Source organism: Carassius auratus, chromosome 25 (assembly GCF_003368295.1).
Source record: "Carassius auratus strain Wakin chromosome 25, ASM336829v1, whole genome shotgun sequence".
In the NCBI taxonomy this organism is placed as follows: domain Eukaryota; kingdom Metazoa; phylum Chordata; class Actinopteri; order Cypriniformes; family Cyprinidae; genus Carassius; species Carassius auratus.
In genome coordinates this window covers 15,841,623-15,864,525 of record NC_039267.1, presented here as the reverse complement: position 1 = coordinate 15,864,525, position 22,903 = coordinate 15,841,623, and the positions used below count along the sequence as shown (strand labels likewise).

Genomic DNA, 22,903 nt, shown 5'->3' with positions numbered 1-22,903 from the left:
ATCGGTAAACAGATTGAGTGAGCTAAGCCACCCAAGTTACACAGTAAAACTAAATATTCTTATTGGATCATACTGATAACTTGCCATATTTTTTGTTGTTGTTTTTTTGTTTTGTTTTTTTGTATTCCAACTCTATAGAATAAAAGGTTTAAAAGAAATCTAATGAAAATAAAATTAGATTTTATAAAATATAATAAAATATTTTATATAGGGATTTCAAAGAAAACTATGTTTTGGAGGACCCTGATTTACAGTCTGTAAATCCAGTCTGTAGCGAGCTCTGTGTAAACCTATGAAGACAAATGAGCAGTAGAGGGCAGCAGAGTGTGTGCTATTGCTTAGAAATCAGACCGAACAACAGGCTCTCCACTGTCTTAACAGAAAGCTTTTTTTTTTTTTACATTCTCTGTTCCTCTGCAAAAAAACAAAAAACAAAAACAAAAAAAAGAATAATAATAATAAAAAATTCTAAACTTAAAAACTAGATCGTATCGTATCATTATGATCAATGCCCATATTGTCTAAGGGGGATGTAGGGAATGTATCTATGATTGTATGTATGTGTATTTATTTATTTATTTATTTGTTTGCTTGCTTGCTTACAGATGACTTTCTATATATTGACTGTCTAATAATAAATAAATAAAATCTATAAATATAACAATATAGGTCCCCTTGATAAAAGTAATAAATATAATAATAAGATAACAAAAGATTAAAACAACAAACAAGAACAAGAATATTATAAAACATAAAAATAATAAATATAATAACAAAATAAAAAATCAACAACAACAACAACAATTATAACAATATAAAATATAAAAATGATTAATAATAAAAAAGAAAGAATAAATCAACAACAACAACAACAAGAAAATAAAATATTAAAAGTAATAAATATGATAATAAAATAGGCTAACAAAGAATATAAACAACAACTAAAATATTAAAATAACTATATGACAGGAACCTCTTGCTGAACATTTTTTATTAGAATCTGAAGACACAACTGTTTACTTATTGCAATGTAAAAAAAAAAAAAAAAAAAAAAAAATCAACGACAAGTACCTTATTTGACAAAATTAATAAAAGTCGCCCATTAAAATAAATTCTTATGGAGGAAAAAAAAAATACATTTATTTATTTATTTATTCATTCATTTATTTAAATAAAATTAAATAAAATTAAATTATTTATTTATAAATAGATAATGAACAATAAGAATATGCTAAATATAGCATAAAAAGAGAAACTGTTGGGAAACCGCTTATCGATGCTATTTATATTATGTAATAAATGTTCAGATAGATTTTTGGTTTGATTCAAAACAAAATGGTATTTTATTCGTGTATAGAAAAATGTGTGACACCGCACAGACACTGATAGCAATCTCAACAGACAGCTGTTTCCACGGTGGGCGGAGTCTGTAGCTCATTTATTACGTCATTCAATAGGCGTGAGAGTGGGCTGTGGGCGGAGTCTGTTTCTCCTTGACGTCATTCAAGTAGGGGTAAGAGATGAGGTGGGCGTGTCTTCGGTGCCTCTGCTGCATCAGTGAATGACATGAGGATGTGAAAGAATACAGCGGGCTGGGCATATGATTTTAAAGCCATTCTCGAGCGGACTGCTTTATGGACGATGAGGAATAGACTAAGGACTGACTGAGGAACGGTAAGACGCGACTTAAATAATAGCCTGCTGGCATACGGAGCATCCGTGTGCAGTAAGAGGTGATCCAGGTGCACCTGTCTTCTGTAGGCTACGTGTCTGGACCGCTATAAGACGCATCTTGCGGGTATACGGTGTTTTTGTTTATTTATTTTCCCAGCAAAGGACGGTTTGAACAAAGGAACGTGTGTGGGATAATAAATAGACATTATTTTGATGGATTTGAGGTAAGGGCGTCTTTTCAGCGCATCATTATCCAATGCATTGCGATATGATTGGAGATTGAATTTTCTTTGTCTGAAGACACATTATAGGGCTATATTTCAGTACGGGCTGGGACTGTTGCGTAATAGACTGAACAGAAAAACCCGTTTATGGATTACAAAATGATGATCAAATATGAACTATTTGATGTGAGAGAAGGATGATGGTGGATGTTTTCTTATTCACTGCTTCTACTGTATATGCACAAACCTCAGAAATCAGCATGCCTTGTTTCTGTGTGTCAGAAAGCCTCTTTGGTTATTCAGTCTATAGATGCTTTTAATATATAGCCTATTTTATAGGTGCTGTGGGCTGAAGGTAGCTGTAAACAATCTAGCTATCCACCAGTGGTGCGTTTAGGCCCCGAGTCGGGCTGATGGACTCAGGTTTTTTTTCTTTTATGCTTAAAAGTGCACTCAGTAATTTTTTTTTGCTCGAGCTAAGTTTAAGACATTAAGAAATTCAGAAAGGTTTTGGAAAATCAGTTATATTATGAGTTGGATACTCCAAGGTGGTTATCAACTATAGGAGGTTGTAACTTCTAGAGGGCTTCAAGATGACTTATAATGATTTAAAATAAATTAAGGTACAAATAAGATAATGTACAGTTAGTTAGTTGGTTGCAGGTCACAAAGTGGCTGTTTACCAAATCAAGAAATATTCTGACCCAAGAAAAAGATTAAATATAGAGACCATTCTGCTTCCACAATTTTAATTCTTACATTTTACTCCTTAAATTGAAACAGAGCATCTTTGTTTTCATTCCGGAGGCTTAAGATATATGCTGCAGTGTTGAATGGTTAACAATATTGTTTAATCATTAAAGGATGAGAGTTACTGCTCAGATCTGTTTCCAAGAAAAACTCTTTAAAATAAAAACTTTAAAGCACTATAGTAAACTATTTATTGTATAGCACTTTAAAGGCTCATTCACACTAAGAACAATAAATATAAAGATAACTATAACGATTATTACAGCAGTGTCCACGCCAAAGCACGGTGAGTTTCTGTTCATTATAAGCATGCACTGCATTTTGTCGCCTGCTGCTTTAAATGTTTTAGCACTTTAAAGCAGGATGGATTCTGGTTGGCTGTCAATGTTTTTATTGTTCATCAGCTGGAAAATTGTGCTGTAAATGATTCCAGCGAAATTGTTGTTCCACTGTGTCGTTATTGTTATAGTTGTTATGTGGACTCTTTAAATTTAGATCGATTTCTATAAATATATCTTTATCGTTATAGTTATTGACCTTGGTGTGAACGGGCCTTATAAACCAGTGCTTTAAAAAGCTAAACATCTGCATCCTGAAACAGCTGCAGTTAGTAAACAAACAAAATCATGCATCCAGGCCAGAAGGTGTCAGTATAGAGTCCAACAAGAGCCAGATAAAGCGTTTAGCAAAAAACTACCGACTGCACCTTTGAGCTTCATTTGATTTATGGGATATTGTGGCTTTGTCATGTTTGTAGTTGGCTACAGCTAACAGCTGAAGGTCTGGAATCCATGGCAGCTTTCATTGGCTAAGTCCTGTCCATGAGGCCGTTTGACCGACATGTCGAACAACCAATCACAGTTTGTTTTGTTTCAGCATGTTGGCACAAAATCAGACCGGTGTAAAACTCCCTGAAGTATTTAAAAGATTCTATGCCGCAAACGTCTTTTTTTATTAACAAAACAACATCAATTCAAACAAACAAATAAAATAGGAAAGGGGGAAGCAACAGATATTTCACATACTTTTGAAACTCCAGCGTTTAGTTGATCCTGATAAGCGCTCGTCGTCACAGTTGTAAACACGACAGCTTTCTTCTTTCGTGATGGGGTTTGGCGCCACAGCATTTCTGTTTCCAGGCGGAACTTTAAAGAGCGTGTCACACACGTCTGCCAGAAATCCTGTAGAATTCAACCAATCAGATGACGACTTTGAATCTCTTGAAGCGTTTCCACTTTTGTGTGTCATATGCAGACGTTCAGCCGAAGGTCCGTTGGCGTGACGTCTGAGGTTAAAACTAGTAGTAGGCGAAAAGAGTATGTTTGTAAAATCGAATATTTTGATTTTTGACATTTGACTCCTGAGTGAACTTTTATAACATTGCTTATATTGTGTGCTTGTGGTTTCTTAAGAATGTCAGTCAGGAGGAAGTTTCAATTCAGGCTATCACGCACTTGTCCGATTGTTTTAGCATCAGACGCACCCACAAGATCGCCAGCTGACTTGCTGACACCTCTAGGCACACTGAATCCTTTGGAAAATATTTTATTTTCTTATTAACAGCTTGTCTGTAACAAGAAACCTTCACCCGTTCGAAGGTAAACTTTTCTGGCAATGTGCGAACAGTCTTTATAGTTTGTTTTGTCTTAGAGCATTTATCGATGTGCGTGTACTTTGAATATATTACTTAGTATTTTTAATATAATATTTATATAACATTTTTTAAACTACCTGAATTATCCAGAAATAATTATTTCTGATGCTGTTAAACTACTAGGCTCAAGCAAACATATAATATTGATCTACATTGTGAGTTGATAGCCATAAATCTTACTAGGGACTGAAGGTTAAACTTAAAGCATGAGGAAATAATAAATAGACGGAGAAATATTTTATTGATCCTTGAGGGGAAATTTAGAAAAGGCCAAACAAGTTCCTCTGAGATGTGATAAATGCAACACATTACCTCACAAACATAAAGCTGCATTCCACTTTCACAGCAAACAAGCCGCACTCTTTCAAGCGGACGGCCTTTCTGTTGGTTTGTTTTATCTTATTAAATGTTGGCTCCAAAAGTAGGTGGCACACATGGACATGTATGACCTTGACCTGATTGTTTCAGATGCTGTCATACAATCTGACATGCCCTTATTGACCCAGTCTGCAAGACTCCAGCTTTTTATTTATGTGAAACAGAGAAAGGAGGATGATTTAGAGACAGATGGGATGATCAGGGCAAGGCACCAAAGCAGAAACCCCGGGCCGTTGAAGTCCTGTATGCGACGGGGCACCACAGGACAATGTTTGGCAACCAATCTTTTTTTTTTTTGTCCGTGTTATAAGACCTTTACTGAGATCAGTCTCCGCAATCTGACATAAAATGAATTCACTTGTTAAAAGCGATCACAGACTTTGATACTTTTTTGTACAGCTTTTGAGGTTTCAAGGTTGGTGGGTCAAAACTAATGGGACGTGGACAGAGGGAACCAGTCAAGCTTTTAGTGAACAGTTCTTAAAAGGACCACTTTTCCTTACTGTAAGGAACATTTTAAATAAACTGAAAAACAAAGTTTCCATGGATTTTAAAGGTTTTTCATGGAGTCATCAATGCCAATAAAGACATGGGGCCCTATCATACACCCGACACAATGCGACGCAAGGTGCATCGCAAGTGTGTTTGCTAGTTTCAGTCCTGCGCCGTTCGCATTGTCCCGTCCAGCACCACGTCGTTTAATTCATTAAACCAGTTTGATTTAATTTCAATCCTGTTCCATCATTTCTGCCAGCCTTTTGCATTGTCAAACTTGGCACTTCAAGACAAATTTAATTTCGGGTTAAACTATTAATTGGCATAAACACATTGTATGCACTTTAGTAGGTAAGTCCCTGAAGAAGCGAAGTATCTGCCAATAACAAATCTAAATGCAATCAAGAGGAAGGGAAAATCTGACATATTGGTTTTTTCCTAAGATGTAATTCTATGAAGCATGACAACCTCTGCATATTTAGACTATATTTAGAGCATGGACATGAAAGCAGCTTAAATATAGTTGTATTCTGGATTTAACTTGTGGCGAACTGTGATATATTGTCCTATTTTGATTGTTTGAATACATAAATGTTGTCAGGGCCATTTCAGTGTTGCTCAGCCAGGAAGCTCATCCCATCAAAGGCAGAAGCTTTCTGTTTTTCTGCAGCAGTCCATCTGCCTCATTCTCCAGAAGTTTTAGTCCTTGAGATGAGATGAAAGGAGTCAAGTGGCCCACAGCAATCAGTGCTCAATCACTGCACAGGCTTTCGATTGTGACCCGCTCCCTCTGGCACTCTACAGGTGGGGAAGCAATGTTAAGTGGTCTGTCCACTGGCACAGAGAGGTCACCCAGAGGGCGAAAGGGATTGTGGGGAGCACTGGTTCAGAGAAAAAGAGAGAGAGAGAGTAGGGAATGAAGGGACTGAAAAGACAGCGAGAGGAGGGAGAAAATCTGGAAGGGTTGTGTGGGTCAGAGACGGCTTTTTCTTACGGGACGGGTCATTCTGTGATGACTTTAATTTCCTGAGATCGGTCTCGTTCACATTCTCTAGCTCTAATCTGGGTGTCACATTCACACTGATTGTCAGGCCATGCATATGGAAACTCAAAAAGCTTGCCAGTGTAGCTTCATGGCCACAAGCCACACAAAAACTAATGTATTTTTACATGTCACTTTTTACCACACATACAAATGGTAAAAAACTGAAAAAGACATTTGGCAAAAAGTATTAACCTAACCAGCCGACTATAATTTGCACTATGTTTATTACAGTTATTTTTATATAAATTTAATTATAGAAAAATTATATTTGTTTACCATAAAGCTTATTTTACATTCATTTGGCACTTGCTGATTGTTAATATTTGACCTTGACTTTTATCATTCTTAATAGCATTAAATTGTTTTCATTCCTATTCACAGAGAGAAATTGTCGGCATCAATATAGAATCGAACCGTTCAGAGACGGATCTGTTTGTGTAGTAATTTGCTACTGAAGCCAAAGCGTCGATGGGACGTCCTGAATGAGGCCGTTCTGAGAGGGAACAGTGTGAGGATCTGTGGGATCTCTGAAATGTAGAGGCTCCGCGAGGTCACTAAGCATCGGCTCTATCAGTGTTTTCAATCCCACGTCATCTCGGGGGAAATCAGCGAGTACTCAGAAATCTTGTGAAAGGAATTGTTTCACCAAAAATGGAAATTCTGTCTTCATTTACAAACCCTTGAGCTTGACAACCCCAGTCCCCATTCACTTTCATTGTATCAAAAAGACTGCCATATATATATATATATATATATATATAGCTAATTTCTATTTTATTTTATTTTTTTTACCTCTTGTTGCATTACATAGAAAAAGGAAATAAAGGTTTGAACAAGGGTGAGTAAATGATGACATTAATATCATTCCGGGTGGACTGTTCCTTAAAAATACTCAGCATAACCTCAAGTTAGTCAAATTTCTTGTAGCTTAAAAACAGAAGTTAAAACCACTGAATTACACATGATTTAAAAAAAAGCCGTCTGGTATGAGTAACAAACACATTCATTCATTTGAACATAGGATATTTTACATTTACTTTCTTAGTCCCTTTTCTGCTTTTACAAAAATAGTTACTTTCGTTACAGGCAGTATTTTTTATACTTTTCATTTAAAATGAGAAATATTTGAGCTAAATGTATATTTAAGTCAGAATTACTGTGCTCTTATTCTATTGCGCTACATCTGTTTGACGTTTTCTAAAGTCTGTTAAGTGTAGGGAAGACTGCGGTGAGGAAAAGCCTTCATGCTAAAATGTTTTCAATGCAAAGTGCATGGACAATTAATAGACACAGATTAATTGACAGGTTTTTAATGATTATTTGCTACAGCCCTAGTTTAATGTGACTCATGTGCTTTATCTGAAGACTTTTAATATACCGTTGACTTCATTTAGAGTTGTAGGATTTCTAAGGTCAAAAAGATGTTTATTTGAATCCTATTTGAATGAAGAGTGTCCTCTGACGGGACCAGTGAAGATGAGGTTGAGATTGTGATATTTCTCATTCAGGAGCACTTCAGATGAGTGCAGGGCTAAAGCAGGTTTATAAAAAATGATAGTTGGAAGTACATTTTCTATACAATTGTGCCTGGAATAGTTCACCTAACAACTACTTATTTGATTTTTTGAGTGTTTTGTAACCAAACCTCATGATGTCACCTTTTATAGTTAGAACAAAAACGAGTCACTTGCTGAATAACCTAGTAGAGATGTCCTTAAGAAAGATCAGCTTGTTCTCAGAAGCTGGAGGGAGAGTCAAACTTCAGATGTGACTGACAGTCTGAGGAGCTACTCAAAGTGTGGTGAGGAATCTGACTGACAGCTCGGAGACTGGACCGGGAACAGCGGCTATCGGACGGAGAACCTGACAGGTTATATATGCCCTTCAAACCGACAGACGCTGGGTCAGGTCAGGAAGGCAGAACATACTGGAGATGGACAGGGTGAGAAGTTCTTATGAAGGAGGTATGTGGACAGTGTTACTGAGGGTCACGGTTCTGAGACCACAAGGCAGAGGTTATGAATTTGGGAGGGTTTAGATGCTTTTTGATGGATCTAAAGAAATCACACTTCTTTCTATGGAAGGCCAGAGAATTAAAAATTAATAAATAATAGCTAATAATAGGTTTAAATATCACACTTCAGAATTTGTTTCTCAAAATACTGAGAAAAATACTGAAAAAAAAAAAACTGAGAAAAAAAAAGTCTGATTTGCAATATATGAACTTGCAATCTGAGGGAAAAAAGTGAAATTATGAGATAAAATCTGACTTTTTTCCTCACAATTCCTAGTGTATATATCATAATCATATGTTTATACTTTATAACAATGATAAGATTTCAGCATTTATGAGAAACCTTTAAAAAAAAGGTTTGAATTGTGAGATGAGAAGTATTTTTATTATATTGTTTTATCCCATGTAAGAAAAAAGCTTCCAAGCATTTTATCGGTGTGACTTAAAATTAAATGAAGGAATAAATATGCATATGGTGCATAATTACCAGAATTTGAACATTATTATTTGTTTCCTCATTATAATTCAATTTTCCATTTTTGTTTAGTTCTGAAATTCCATTAAAAAATTTTTTTTTAGTTTTTTATAAATATTATATTGAAATATTAAAATTAATTTGCAGAGGTATGCAAATTAACACAGAATCTAAACATCAGTTATAATTTGTGTTTTGGCAGATGCTTTTTAAATAATGGTTTAAATATATTTTAGGCTCATTTGCAAAATGCAAATCTCTGAATTAAGTTTTTTTTTTTTTGCCATATGTAAATCTAATGAACAGATTTTTCCTCAGAATAAGGTCAGAAAATGTGAAAATGTACATTCTGTGTGGGTCTGGAAATGTAATTTGCTGATGGTTTTGCATTTAAACAGGTTACGCTCATTCGACTCATGAGTGACTCAAACACTGATGCATTTACAGGAATCTACAAGATGTTTCTGTCGGGTAGGATGTGGAAAAGAAATTAGCATTGATTTCATTGTGTTTTCAGTAACAGCTGCAGGAATAAAAATATGAATAGGGCTTTCAGTAAATGCTTGAATTAATCTTAACTTACCATTCATATATTTTGAAATACTTGATGTCACAAGTGGACCCTGTGTTTTACAGGATGTTGCAATATTAATGTTGTTAGAATATGTCATCACATCACCATGAATGTTTAATGAGTATTTCATTCACTCCCAATGATTTCAGAACTAAATAATTCTTAGTTATGTTGCCAAAAAGCTCAGTAGTGGTTTGTATCAAAGCTGAAATATACACTTACAGTCATTGTGCTAATAGTGTGTTGTGCTAGCTGCTAGACAGTCACCACAGTAAAGATTTTTCACAAATCTATCATTTCATCCACTTTGCTACTATAACCATACATACTTATGTTGTTGTCTTTAGCATTTTACATTTTGTCAACAGAAAATGTTTCCCTTTGCTTGTTTGATGGCTAATCAATGCTACTGTAGCATTAACAATGCTAACATCATCAACAGCTTTCTCTGCGTTTCTCTTAATTATGGAGAAGAATAGACACTTTGTAAGAGGCTGTTGTTTGCTTTTATCTTTATTTGACGCCAGCTTATCTGTTTTGTGAACAGTAGCTACATTTGCACTGTTATATTAGCTTTAAAAGGACAGCTACATGAAAATGTAATAACTCTTTCCCTTTCAGTTGAGGTCACCTTATTTTACCTCTGTCCTAGTTTTCTATAGCCATTTTCATACATTTTTGAAATGGAAATGAGTTGCGAACACCATTTATGTTGACTTTTACTAGTTAATGGCTATCTAATGGCCTCCGTTTTCACATATCTATCAGGTCCACAAGACCATGGTGTGTCCTATTTGTAATTTTCGGTTTCAAAAGGGTGCTCATGAGTGCCCTCGTTATGGCCACTGTGCACACTGTGATTGCTCAATGCACACTCAGTGCTCAAATGCAGGCCTATATGGTCATAAAGCCCTATTGATTTTGGCATGTCTTTTTTTTTTTTGCATTGTTGAGGCCTTTGTCATGCTGGTAATGTATCACAGTTTCCACAAAAATATTAAGCAGCACAACTGTTTTCAACATTTCTTGAGTATCAAATCTATTTACAATGATTTCTCAAGGATCAAGTGACACTGAAGACTGGAGTAATGAAATAGACAAAGCTGAAATGAAACCGCAGAATAATACAATTTTTACTGTATTTCCAGTGGCAAATATGAAGCCTGTGAGAAGAATCATCTTTAAAAAGAAATAAAATAAAATAAAAAAATCTAAAAATTCTAGACTTTTGAACAGTTGCAAGACTGTTCATTTATATATAAAATAAATTCATTTGGATACCTTCTAAATGCAGTTATTACAAGCGTTATTCTCAATAAATCCAGCCCAGAATACAGATCAATGCAAAAAATGCATATAAGGGAGGAGCAGATGGGTGAACTCCATATTCTTTCTATATTATATTCACTGGAAGTAGGCCATTCTACTACATTTGGAGGATTTCTGCATACTTCAACTAGACAGAAGTAGGGCATGAATTAAAACAATCCGATGAGACCTAAAGCATCTCTCAATAGCGTAAGAGAACAGAAAGGCGAAAAAGAGGAGGATGAAGGAGGGGTGAAGGATACGGATGTTTGGGCTCTTCTCGAAAGGAAGAGTGAGACAATGTCAATTGTATCTGGAAGAAAGCCATGTTGAGACGCATAAGTGACAGTGAAAATTCGATCAAGAGGGACGCCGGGTGTATTGGCTCAAACACATGGTGGCCAGCGGTGACATTCGTACTGTGGCCTTTACTCTGGGGGATGGGTGCAAGAAAATGACAGCCCAGACACAAACTGACACGCAGCAGGCAAAGTGTGCTCAACACACACGTCATCTCCACCCAGTGTCCCACTGAGCCTTTGTTTCCCATCAGCACTCTCTCAGGAGACAACGAGCTGTGTACCAAAACTAACTACATATTTCGAAAGTCAACTCTTTAAGCAATGGAGAACTGACAAAATGGAAAATTGATCACCACTCACCCACTTGGTAAAATAAGTTTCTGTCTGTCTGTAGTGTTAACAGTCAGATACTGCCTTTTATGGACGTTTTGTTTTTTGCTGTCAAGATCGTTTTAAAGTATGTTAGCTTGTTGTTTTAGCTAACATACATTAACAAAATTTACCAAGCTAGCATTGTTTTGTTATTTCGCCATCCCTCAAACATGGACAAGTGTTTAGATAAATAGTACAAATAGCAGGGCTCTTTAAATCTATTTCCCCACCAGACTCCATTGGTTAGTTTTTTGTTGCTGGTATTTTTTTTTTTTCGACTTTGTTTTTTTTTCTGAATTCAAAAAGAATGGCTAATTAATTGAAATAATTTATCCAAATTAAACAACAGTTTATTAACATTTTCATAATCGTAAACTAAATTAAATTAGGGTTAGGGTGGTGAAATTATTAAATTAGGGTTTTTACAATTTAATAATTTATTAACTTTGTAACAGTAATATGACCCTATTAAATGTTTTATTTATTTATTTCAGTAATCCTTTTGTTATGTTATTTTTTCTCAATTTATGATTTAATATAAATTAATATACAAACCGTGTTAATCAAACAAATGCATAAAGCATTAACAATTTAATTAATCTTTCACAATGTAAACAAATTAAAATGTAACACTTGTTAGGCAGGGCTGCAAATTTAAATTTTACTGTTTAATAATTAATATTTTTTTGAAGCATCCATGGGCGCCGCCATTGGCTAGCGGACCCCCACCTGCTGTTAGCATTCCATTGACTCCCATTCATTTTGGCACCACTTTGACAGCGAATAACTTTACATCTGAGGCATTTAAAGACTCCATTTGTCCATTCATTATTTCTAAAGAAACACAAAAATGTATAAAAGGCTCCATTACCTTGTATCTTACGTTATGGTCCCGTAGAAGCAGTTTTTGTAAAACAATAGGCTAACCATTGCGTCATAACCAGCAACTCTCTGTCGCGCAGTAGATAAATTACCGTATGGACAGGAGAAGAAGCTCGCAGACAATCTTTTACTGTCTATGAGGCTACCGGGGGACGTGGAGGCATGAAGTCAGGGGAGATAATTAATCAGAATACTTACAAAAATTTGCTCCTTTTCACGCTCGCCTTCTCTGCAAGATTTGGTGGGTGATTCAGATTTCTCCTGGCACAGCTATTAGAAGACGTACAATTGTCAGACAGGTTGCTCACGTGACATCTACGCCATCAAGTTCAGTTTGAGTTTGCACAGTACGCTCGAACCCCGGGAAGTGCGTGCTTCTAATTGACTTCACTTGTCTCCGTTGAATCCAATGGGGTCGCTGTGTCCATTTCTTTTACTGTCTATGGTAATCACACAAACCTAGTCATTAAATCATCTTTGAGAGCAAGGGGGCCCCCTGGTGGTTTGGAGGCTTTTTTTTTTGTTTGTTTAATGAAGTCTTCCACTGTGGCAGACTCTGAAAACAGTTTGAGCATCATGCATGCTCGAGTATGTGTAGCAGACGAAACTCTGACGCTCATTCAGAGAGAAACACAGAGTAAGATCATAAACCAAAATTCTGTGGCATTTTTATGACTGAGTTCCACGGTTCTGTCTCGCAGAAATCATAGGGCCCTCCGTTAAAAATATTACACATACATTTATACCCCCCAATGTTTAACTTGCTAGAGTATATTGTCTGCACAGGTTTTGGCAAAATCTCATTTGCATTTTAAGACATTTTTCGTCTCCAGACAGCCTGACACATTGGTGTCGACATTCAGCTGTGAAATTGCCCCTTGCTCCATATGTCACTTTATAACAAACTACGTTTCACTTGGGGAAATCTTTGTAATTGTCTTCATGTATATCACCTGATGGACCCCTGTAGATTTGGGTCAACCGATGTTGTATTAGCTGAGCTCTTGTTCAGATAAGTAGAACAGGAACAAGAGAGAGACAAGGAGAGAAACTGGTTAACACTGCGTTCAAAGCCATGTTGGTTCTGTCTGTTCCCTTGCCAATCCAGTCCATGTCCAAACACAGTCTTTACTAGAACAGGATTGGACTGGAGCCATGCTTGAGGAAAACGCTAAAGTTAATAAGTCTTGTGGACAGTAATTATTTAATGTGGGAAAATTTCACCATTTACAGGCATTAGCTTGTGATTTTACTATTAGCTGAATTGGAAATTATTCAGCCAAACCACAAACTGAGCTCAGTTACATATTTTTGACAGATGCAGTGATTTAGGTTGAGACTATCCAACTAGCACCATGCTAATAGGTTGATACTAATGCTAATTATGTTTTGCGTGGCTGATGTCTGCTAATATTTTTAACTTCACACTAAAATCAAAACACATTATGTCACTTTCTGGATGATGATGACATAAAGGACCTGGCTTTTGTTAGCTGAAGCGATTTTATAAAAAAGAAATTATAAAAAAAAAAAAAAAAAAAAACAGGCAATCGACAATGTAGGTAATACTTTTTTCTAATTGATTACCAATTAATACACTTTTCCCAAGAAAAGCCTGGAATGTTTCCTAATATGTTGCCAAATGTATGGTATAAAATGATTCAGATTCTAGTTAAATCCATGTTCATGTAATTGTGATATGGAGATCTAAGAAAACAAATGACTGATATTATAAGTAAGTTTAATTATAATATAATTATAATTTAATGGTTAAAGGAATCAGTGGTTCCTTAAAGAAACTTCAACATACGTGGAATCTTTCCATTTAAAGATTCTCAAAAATGGTTGAGGAACGCAGAAATGGAGAACCCAGAAACAGTTTGTTTAGACGCCTGCTGCTAGCTGCAGCATCTGCTGCTCCAGTGAGAACTGGTTTTCTGAGCTTTCTGTCAACTGGTGAAGCAAACACTTACACGCCCAGACGAGTCTGACTGGGAGTTGCAGACATACCGAGATGCCGCCACGTGCCTCTCGAGTCGAAGCGTCAGAGGTTGTGATAAAAGTGCTTTCCTCACGACACTTGACCCTGCTCGTTGTTTCCATCTGAAAAGATTTGATCTGAACCTGCCAAAGTCAGTCATCTAATTCATCATGTGAGAGATGAGATAGATCCACTGTAGCCGACATCATTGATCTTTGGGAATATTTGCGCAGATGTGCACACTGAAACTAATGTGTCGTATGAACTTGCATTAATAAACCCATCTAAAATTTATGAAACCATTTGCTCAAATGCCACAGTTGTGAAAAGGAATCAAGTATGCAGACAGTTTTTTTTTTTCGGATGGTAAAGGCTAATCACTTATTTCAAAGCAGTTCTTCGTCATTCTGTCAGAATACTCATCCAAAATAGAAATAAATCCTGTCATCGCATTCATTGTTCTAAGGCCCCGTCCACACGGAGACACGTTTCAGTGAATACGCACAAATTTTTCGTCCACACGCATCCTGCGTTTTCATAAGGTGAAACCACTATTTTTTTAAACCAGGTCCCAGAGTGGACAAATTTGAAAACGCTGTCTTTGCGTTTTCATCTGGACGGCTAATCCGTGTATTTTCAGAAACGATGACGTCATCAGCCCACGTCTCCCCCTAGTCAGACACCTCTACGTCACGTAACAGCAACAAAAACATGAACAAACACTGAACGATTGTCTTTTTATTAACTAACATTAACACAGATTAATAAATGTGTCGTTCCATGTTCGTTTGTGTACAACGCGCAAGGTTTATGAACATAGTCCAAGTCTTCTTCTCTGTTTTTAGTGTATCTCTGTGGCAGAATTACAGCGCCACATACTGGTCTGGCATGTATACTACATCATTTTGCGGTTTCGCGTGGACGCGGATATTTCTTGAGACGAGGAAAAAAAAGATCGGATTGGGGTAAGCTCCATCTCCGTGTGGACAGGGCCTAAATCTTTCTACTGTGGAACACAAAAGGTGAATTTTGAGGAATGTCCTGTTTTCAGTTTAATGGGAGCGAATGAAAATTAAGGCTGTCAAGCTTAAAAAAAATAAATAAATACATAAAAGTAGTTCATATGACAATTTATATGACCACTATATACTGCATCTTTTAATATATGATATGTAATGTAATATCATAGCTTTGTGTGAGAAACAGATCAAAATGCATACGCTGTTATTCACAAAATAAAAAAATGCAAATGTGGGATCAGTGTTGTAGAACTAATCCTATTACAAATTGGTTTTGGCAATTGAAATAAAATATAAAAATGACATGAAAAAAGCTTGAATGAAAATTAGAAATGTTGTCTTGGCAGCTTTACTGAAATACATTTCAGTAATAAGTATACATTAATAGGTAAAAATAAAAATACATTACAGCTGAATAGACATATTAAAACAAATAAAAAAGCACATAAAATTGCTAAAAATTTTAATGAAACAAAATTGAGCACCGACAAGATAAAATAAAAGCTTATTCAATAAGTGCTATAAGTACACTAAAATAAGACTTAATGGGATTAACGAACAAGTCATTCTAATTAGTTCAATATTTTTCAATGAATCAGTTGATTCAATTTATAAAACAAGTATGAACGATTTAAGGATTCATTATGAGTTTACGAGTTCAACTTCAGTTGATTCATTCTCAGCTTACCATAGAAAAAGATCTAATTTCAAAAGGATTTTGAATGAAATGTAGCGAATAAATGATGGACTATCTCTTTAAATGTTCTCATTAGCTTTGGTGTATTATTATCTAACAGTGGCTGTGAAATAATGAACACTAAGGGTTTTGAATCATTTTCCTTGTACCAAACACATTGAAATGCTCTTGATAAAGGCTTCAACAGATCCGGTGCGTATCCTCTTTCCAATACTTCCGTCCGGCTTTTGCATCCATACCAACACACACACACACACGCACACACGCGCACAAGCGTAGCATTGTGGCTGGAGGAGGAGAGATGGAAGTGAGTGATTGATTCAGAGGCTGAATAGCCTTTTCTACCCTGCATTGAAATTCAGTCACTGAATCTGCTGCTCTGGAGCAGGCTCCGACAGCAGAAGCACGTCCCGTGTCTGCGGATCAGTGTCCGGTGTAACCGTATCCCTTTAGCTTTACAAACTCCAGAGTGTGTAACATTCTGGAACATATGTCTGTAATAATAAGGCACGTGTTCGTTGTTGATATCCATTTCATCTCTTTATTCATTTATTTTCACAGTATAGGGAACTAATACTGGAACTGTGCAGCATTGTGGACCTCAACTCTTTCCATTATTGTCTTTTTTATTTTATATGTGTGTGTGTGTGTGTGTGTGTGTGTGTGTGTTTCTGATAACTGAACAGCACTCAGCTTTGTTTTATTTGTGAAATTATGTTTAAGATATATTTTTATTTGTTGCATCCATGAAAGCAATGCTTTTTTTGTGATATCTATGATAACAGATTGTATTTGTATCTCTTTCTTTTTTTCATACACGGCTGAGCTATCAGAGTGATCTGAGAGCTGTGATTCGGTTTAAAAAAAAATCAATTTTATTGTGAGAGGAGGCTTTCTTTGACCTTTCAGCCAAAGGAAATTCAAAAGAGGTTTTCAGTTCACAGTTGAGCACATTATCATAATGTATCTGGTTTGGCAAATGCAGCGCAGACTCGATGTACTGAATAAGCCTCTTACCTCATCAGTCATGTGTAGAGAACAAGTGTTAAGACCAGACATGACATCAGGCTGGAACAAGATGTCACATCTGAATCCCCATCGCTGTCTGTCTGTACACTTAACTCAAACTGGACGCACTGTTTATCCAGAACTTGATTTGAAGCCCACACAAAGATAATAAATGAATTCATCATCCATCAAGAAGCAGAGAATTCATCCTGCAAGCATGTGTTTCAGTTGAATCTTTGTGATGACTTGTGCAGTTAGCTTGTGTGTGTGTGTGTGTGTGTGTGTGTGTGTGTGTGTGTGTGTGTGTGTGTGTGTCGTACTAGCAATTATTTATTTTTAAATTCCAGGTGAAGTCGCTTGTTTCATTGTGTTGAGGTATTTCCCGTTGAAACAGGAAGGTTGGTCGGGGCATATCAATCTTTAAAAGTGAACACAACTTGGTAATCACTGGGACATTCTCATTCAGGAGAGGTTTTGATTGGATAAAAATCTGTTTAGTGCAGGATGAGTCATCAATATTTTTCCCAGGAAGAAAAATAATTCAACCTATTTTATCTTTTTTTTATTAGGAGCATACAATATATACAACACTACTGGCCAACGTTTGGAATAATTATATATTTTAATATTTTTTACATAAAAAAAAAATCTTTGATTTCCACCAAGCCTGTTTATTTGATAAAAAATACAGTAAAAGCAGCAATATTGTAAAATACTATTGCAATTTAAAATAACTCCTTAGTATTTAATGAACCGCTTTTGTTTTATTCATTGAAAAAATTGCATGTTGGTTAGTTCACAATAGCAATATTTAAGAATTATTATTGAAATTCACGTGAATAATTTTGAGGCATCAGATTGACCATTCACAACATATTTATATATAATAAAATACTGTTTTTGTTTGCATTTTATTTGATTATTTTTATAATATAAATAAATTAAATAATTTTTAAAATAGTAATAAAATAATTCTACAAAGCAGATTGTTTCGTAAATACCATTGTTTGATGTACTGATATTTAAAAATATATATATTTCAATCTCATATACATGTATTAGCATCATATTTTCATAATGTAACATAAATATTTTATTAAAAATAACTTTAAAATAAATAATAAAGTTCATTATCAGAATGCCACTACAGATACACTAGATACAAAGTAAGATACTTTTTATCATTATATACTGATACAGTATGTATTGTTTTCTGACAATTTTTATTATTTTTTAATAAAAATAAAAATGTCAGAATCAAAGTGTCCCAAAATAAAATAACAGTTAGTTCCTGTGATGCAAAGCGGAATTTTGAGTCTCATCAGTGTCAGTAATCATTCAGAAATAGTTCGCAGTGTAGATACACACAGACTGAAGGCCACAAAACTGTAACTTAGAAATCAAGTGATCTTTTGATATTTTATATTTGTATTGACAAAGGCAGACGGGTTCTCTGAATTGAGGCCATGAAGATAACCCTCTAATTTGTCATGACACATGCAGCGATGTGTTAAACCACATGACAGATGTGTAAACTGAAGTGTGAATGAGTCTAGTGTCTGTGAAGAATCTGTTCCTGAGAATGCAAGGACACGCCAAACGCTGTCACGGAGAAAACACTGCTTATTCAGAACTGTGTTCAATGCTGCGTGGCTCGTCATTTCCACACATAGTTCATGTTGTTGCAGTGACAAACGGGGTTTTCTTTATTTAACTTGATTGGAAAAATGGCGTGTAGAAGACGTGACCCGTTGGTAGTTCACATTAGTGATATTTTACACATTCACAGGAAAAGAAATTGACCACCACTTACAGCAATTATGACTAAACTTAGAACATGTTACTGTATCATCAAAAATATAATAAATAATATGTGTATTATATATATATATATATATATATATATATATATATATATATATATATATATATATATATATATATATATATATATAAGTGAAAAAAGTGGCCAAAAATGTGGAAAATGTTACTGTAAGATTGTATTGTGACATATCATTAAAATATAATTAATATGTATATAACTATATATAATAAAATATGTAACTTAATTATATAATTAAATGCAAAAGGTCTAATGATATAATTATAATAAATGATGTGTAATTATAGAATAATATATCACTGTGTATTATATATAGAATTATGTATAATGTCTAACATGTAATGACGTTTTACTTTTATTTAATATTTTATCCTGTAAATAATAAAATAATTAATAAGTTATGGAGTGAAAAAAGTTTCCAAAAAACAAAGTAATAGACACATGTCTGAATCCTATAATCCACATTTTTGTTTATATCGCAGAATGTGTTACTGTAAGATTATATCACCGCAATATTGTCATAATATGATGTAAATATATAATTAAAATGAGTATGAAATTATGAATAATTTGGAGATATAGGTATATCATTAGATATATAATTAAATTAAATATATTGAATGACATACCTATTATATATTATAATGTCATTATATAAAGATATAACAATAATAACAATTTAAAAAATATATTATTATTATTATTATTATGGCCCACTTTCATTTCTTTTCATCATTTTTATAAGTAATATATAATAAGTACATGTTGTTACATCTGAATCCTATTAAGCAAATTGCCTTCATAAATAGTTTTCTATTTTGTTTCTGTTTATATTTGGAAACGGTTTAGCGCTCCATTCATTCTGAAACTCTGAGAACAGTATGATGTCATACGTAATCATGTTTTGTTTTGAATTTGTTTTCCTAAACCAAGAGTAGCGGTAGATGATGAAAATATTATGTCACCAGCCTTATTAGATTGCGCATTAGAGTCCAATTTGAAGAGCTGGCACTAAACTGAGCCCAGCAGAGGGGTGTGGAGACTCCATCTGGTGTGCCTGGCATCAACACACGCTTCTGAGGAGAAGCGGTTTCTGCTTTTGATTTACTATTCTTTACTACGTCTTGATCGGTTGAGAAAGTGTGATGGTGGAAAACAATGTGTGTGTTGTTAAATCAGACGACTGGATTAATATGTGCTGCTTCTCAACATCTACTGGAAACGGAGGAAATACTGAGTGTGTACTGTAGTGTTTGTTTTGGGCTAAAAGACACATCGAGGTGCCTCAAGCAGCTGGCTTGTCGGCCGATATTAGTCAGCAAAAACAAAACACACACTCGTCCCAGGTGTGCAGGTGCAGGTTACGAGGGCGAGGTGAACCCATGATGCTGTGTGGCCCAGAGAGACGAGATGAGATGGTCAACAACATGTAAGGTGCATGAGTTTTAAAACCTGCAATGTATGCATGCCAGATGTAGATTGGAGTTATAGTTTAGATTTAGTACAAACTCAAACATAGCAGATGGTTTATTAGCCATTGTTACGTGTTTCTGACAGAGTCAGGGATTTGACTGTTGGTGAATAGTCCCCACATTATTTAAATAAAATATATACGCAATATCTTTTAGAGAGGATTATTATTATTTAAATGTATTTGATTAATTTATTTATTTGTTGCAAATATCATGATTGATTAATTCCTACGCTACAGTTCGAATGTTTAAGGTCTCTACAATTTGTGATATGTTTTGAAAATCTCTCACGCTCCTTGTTTTCGATTATCCGAGTCTTCTTTTGAACAGAGCAGTGTTTCTCTCTAACTAGGTCTGAGAGACTGAATCTTCTCGGGCTTGTTGCTAAATATAAAAGAGGCGTAGTTTCACTGGAGGGTGCTGATTCTTCTTTCAAATCCCTCTACGCTTTCGTGTTTTCTGATTTGTTCCACAGCAGCGATGAACTTGGATAAATTAGGTGCCTGTAATTAGCTGTCATTTGGATCTGCAGTCTATAACAGCGATGGCAACAGGCTTCTGGACGTTAGCATGCTAACACGACGAGCAACAGCTTCTGAGGCCTACTCTATCGAATGGCAGTTTTGGATTAGAAATGTTTCAATGTTTTGGTAAAGAGCCATCTGTTTTGACCAGTAGCAGAGGATAACCAGCACAGTTTTTTGCTGACACATATCCTTGCTCTCTAGAGGTACGCTTCTGGATTCAACCAGGCCGTGTCCTTCCATTTGTCTCTGTGAGAAGGTATTGGTATATTATGACTCCATGCTTTCATCGATGGTCATCAGCTGATTGTTATTAGCTGTTCCCTCCAACACATTCTAGAACGGCCTGCACTCATTAGTAGACCACGCCCACCTCAATGAATATTCATAGTAATAGATATGTTGATGGAAAACGTGTTGTAGGAGCACCTCGACTTCAGTTCATTTCTTTCGTCAGCAATGCAAACAAACTCTACGCTACACTACCTTACTGTAACATGTCTATAGGGATTCAAGTGGGTAATTGCAATTTAGCTGCAATTAGCGGCTAGCAGTTAACAACAGTTTTATTGCAACAGAACTAGATTTTGACTTTTTCGGAGGAAAACTGCTTGTGTTTGGAAATAAATAATGTAAATGGAATTACAGGAATAGAAATCAATAAACCTCTTTACACTCTTTAAAAACAAGTTGCCAAAAATGTTCCCACGTGCCTTGTGAATTATTGAACACATAAAATATTATACACAAATATTTTCCTCAACAATACATTAGTACGATAAACAATTTTTAGAATAATGTATTTCATTAAAATGAGCTAATTATTTAAAAATAAAAAACTTAATATATTATTAATTATTAATAATAATAATAATATAATAAATAACTATATATTAATATATGTATTATTTATATATACATAATAAATATAAAATGTATTTATATATTTAAAAAAACTATATAACACATATATAAGTAACAATATAAAAAGTTATATTTTTAATTATTATATTTTATCATTGCCTTTTAACAAATTCATTATTTAAAAATAACAGTAGTATAATAAAACATTATTTTTAATGTAATCATTTATAATGTTTTTTGTTTATTAAAATAATGTTATTAATAATAATAATAATAATAGTAATAATGTTATAAATATTTTTATTATATATATATATATATATATTATAATATATAATATATATATATATATAATATATATATATATATATATATATATATATATATATTCTTTGTTTTTGGTTATATCGAACTGCAACACTTCAAATATTATACTTTCATCTTTTGAATGAATAGCTGTTAGGTTAGAGATGTTTCTTTACTGGCCGGAAGCAAAAATGCCAAGCCCCGCGTTCTGCATGAAATTTTGGGTCCTCTTTCAGTGTATTCTTTAGGAGAACTTATTTTCTGTCCATCGTGCAGAAGTCTTGAGTTCGTGCTTATTGTGTTATCTTCATGATCTCTGGACTGGTTTCTCCATGTTAGCAAACAGTAAACATGCTATTGTGGTTTCAGTGTGGTCTGTTTTTCTCTGTGTCTCTCTGTCTCTCTCTAGCTCATGTCTGATATGTTTTGTTGTGGTGATCAAAAACAATGTAGAAGCAGTTCTTCTGATCACCAGAAGCTCTGAGCTTCTGCACGACATGCAGAGACCCTCAACGTTACACAAAACACACTATCAGAGTCAAATGAGTCAGCGCTGCAGTTATAATTACACTAATTTATTGATCTGTCTTCATAATCATCTGATGCTGGTAACTGCAGAAGTTATTCAAGAGGAAATGTGTTTTATGTTTCTTCAATAGTGTACAGGGCACATGGGAACATTGCGGCACTTTCGAAGTGCTTTTGGTCAAGGAATGGTGTATGATGAGGTTTATTGAGGAGTGTAATATATTTCCTGTCCACATGATATGGACTGGAAACTAGGGCAGAAAACTGGCTCCGTAATGTTCTACTACTAGAAGAGCGATATACACAAACAATACTCGATGCCTTCAGCAGGATCTGAGTGGTTGTTATTTAGTATTTACTGAAACTGGACAAGAAGCCGGTTCAAAAACAGATTCAGGGGTTGATATGGGATAGGCTGACAGTTCAAGATTTGGTGTATTAACTAAAACTGGACTGGTAGACATTTAGTGACTGAAATTGGACAGACAAACAAATTCACACTCAGATCCATTCA

At 34.8% G+C, this 22,903-nt stretch overlaps 1 protein-coding gene across 1 annotated transcript in view; it reads right to left on the bottom strand.

Moving 5' to 3' along the window:
- Window positions 1-22,271: 22,271 nt before the first annotated feature.
- Window positions 22,272-22,903, bottom strand: part of LOC113042854 (monocyte chemotactic protein 1B-like) — a 1,615-nt gene continuing 983 nt past the window's right edge. Inside the window, exon 4 of the mRNA XM_026201843.1 lies at window positions 22,272-22,369. Coding sequence (XP_026057628.1) covers window positions 22,272-22,369 — 98 coding nt within the window. The remainder of the gene's footprint in view (window positions 22,370-22,903) is intronic.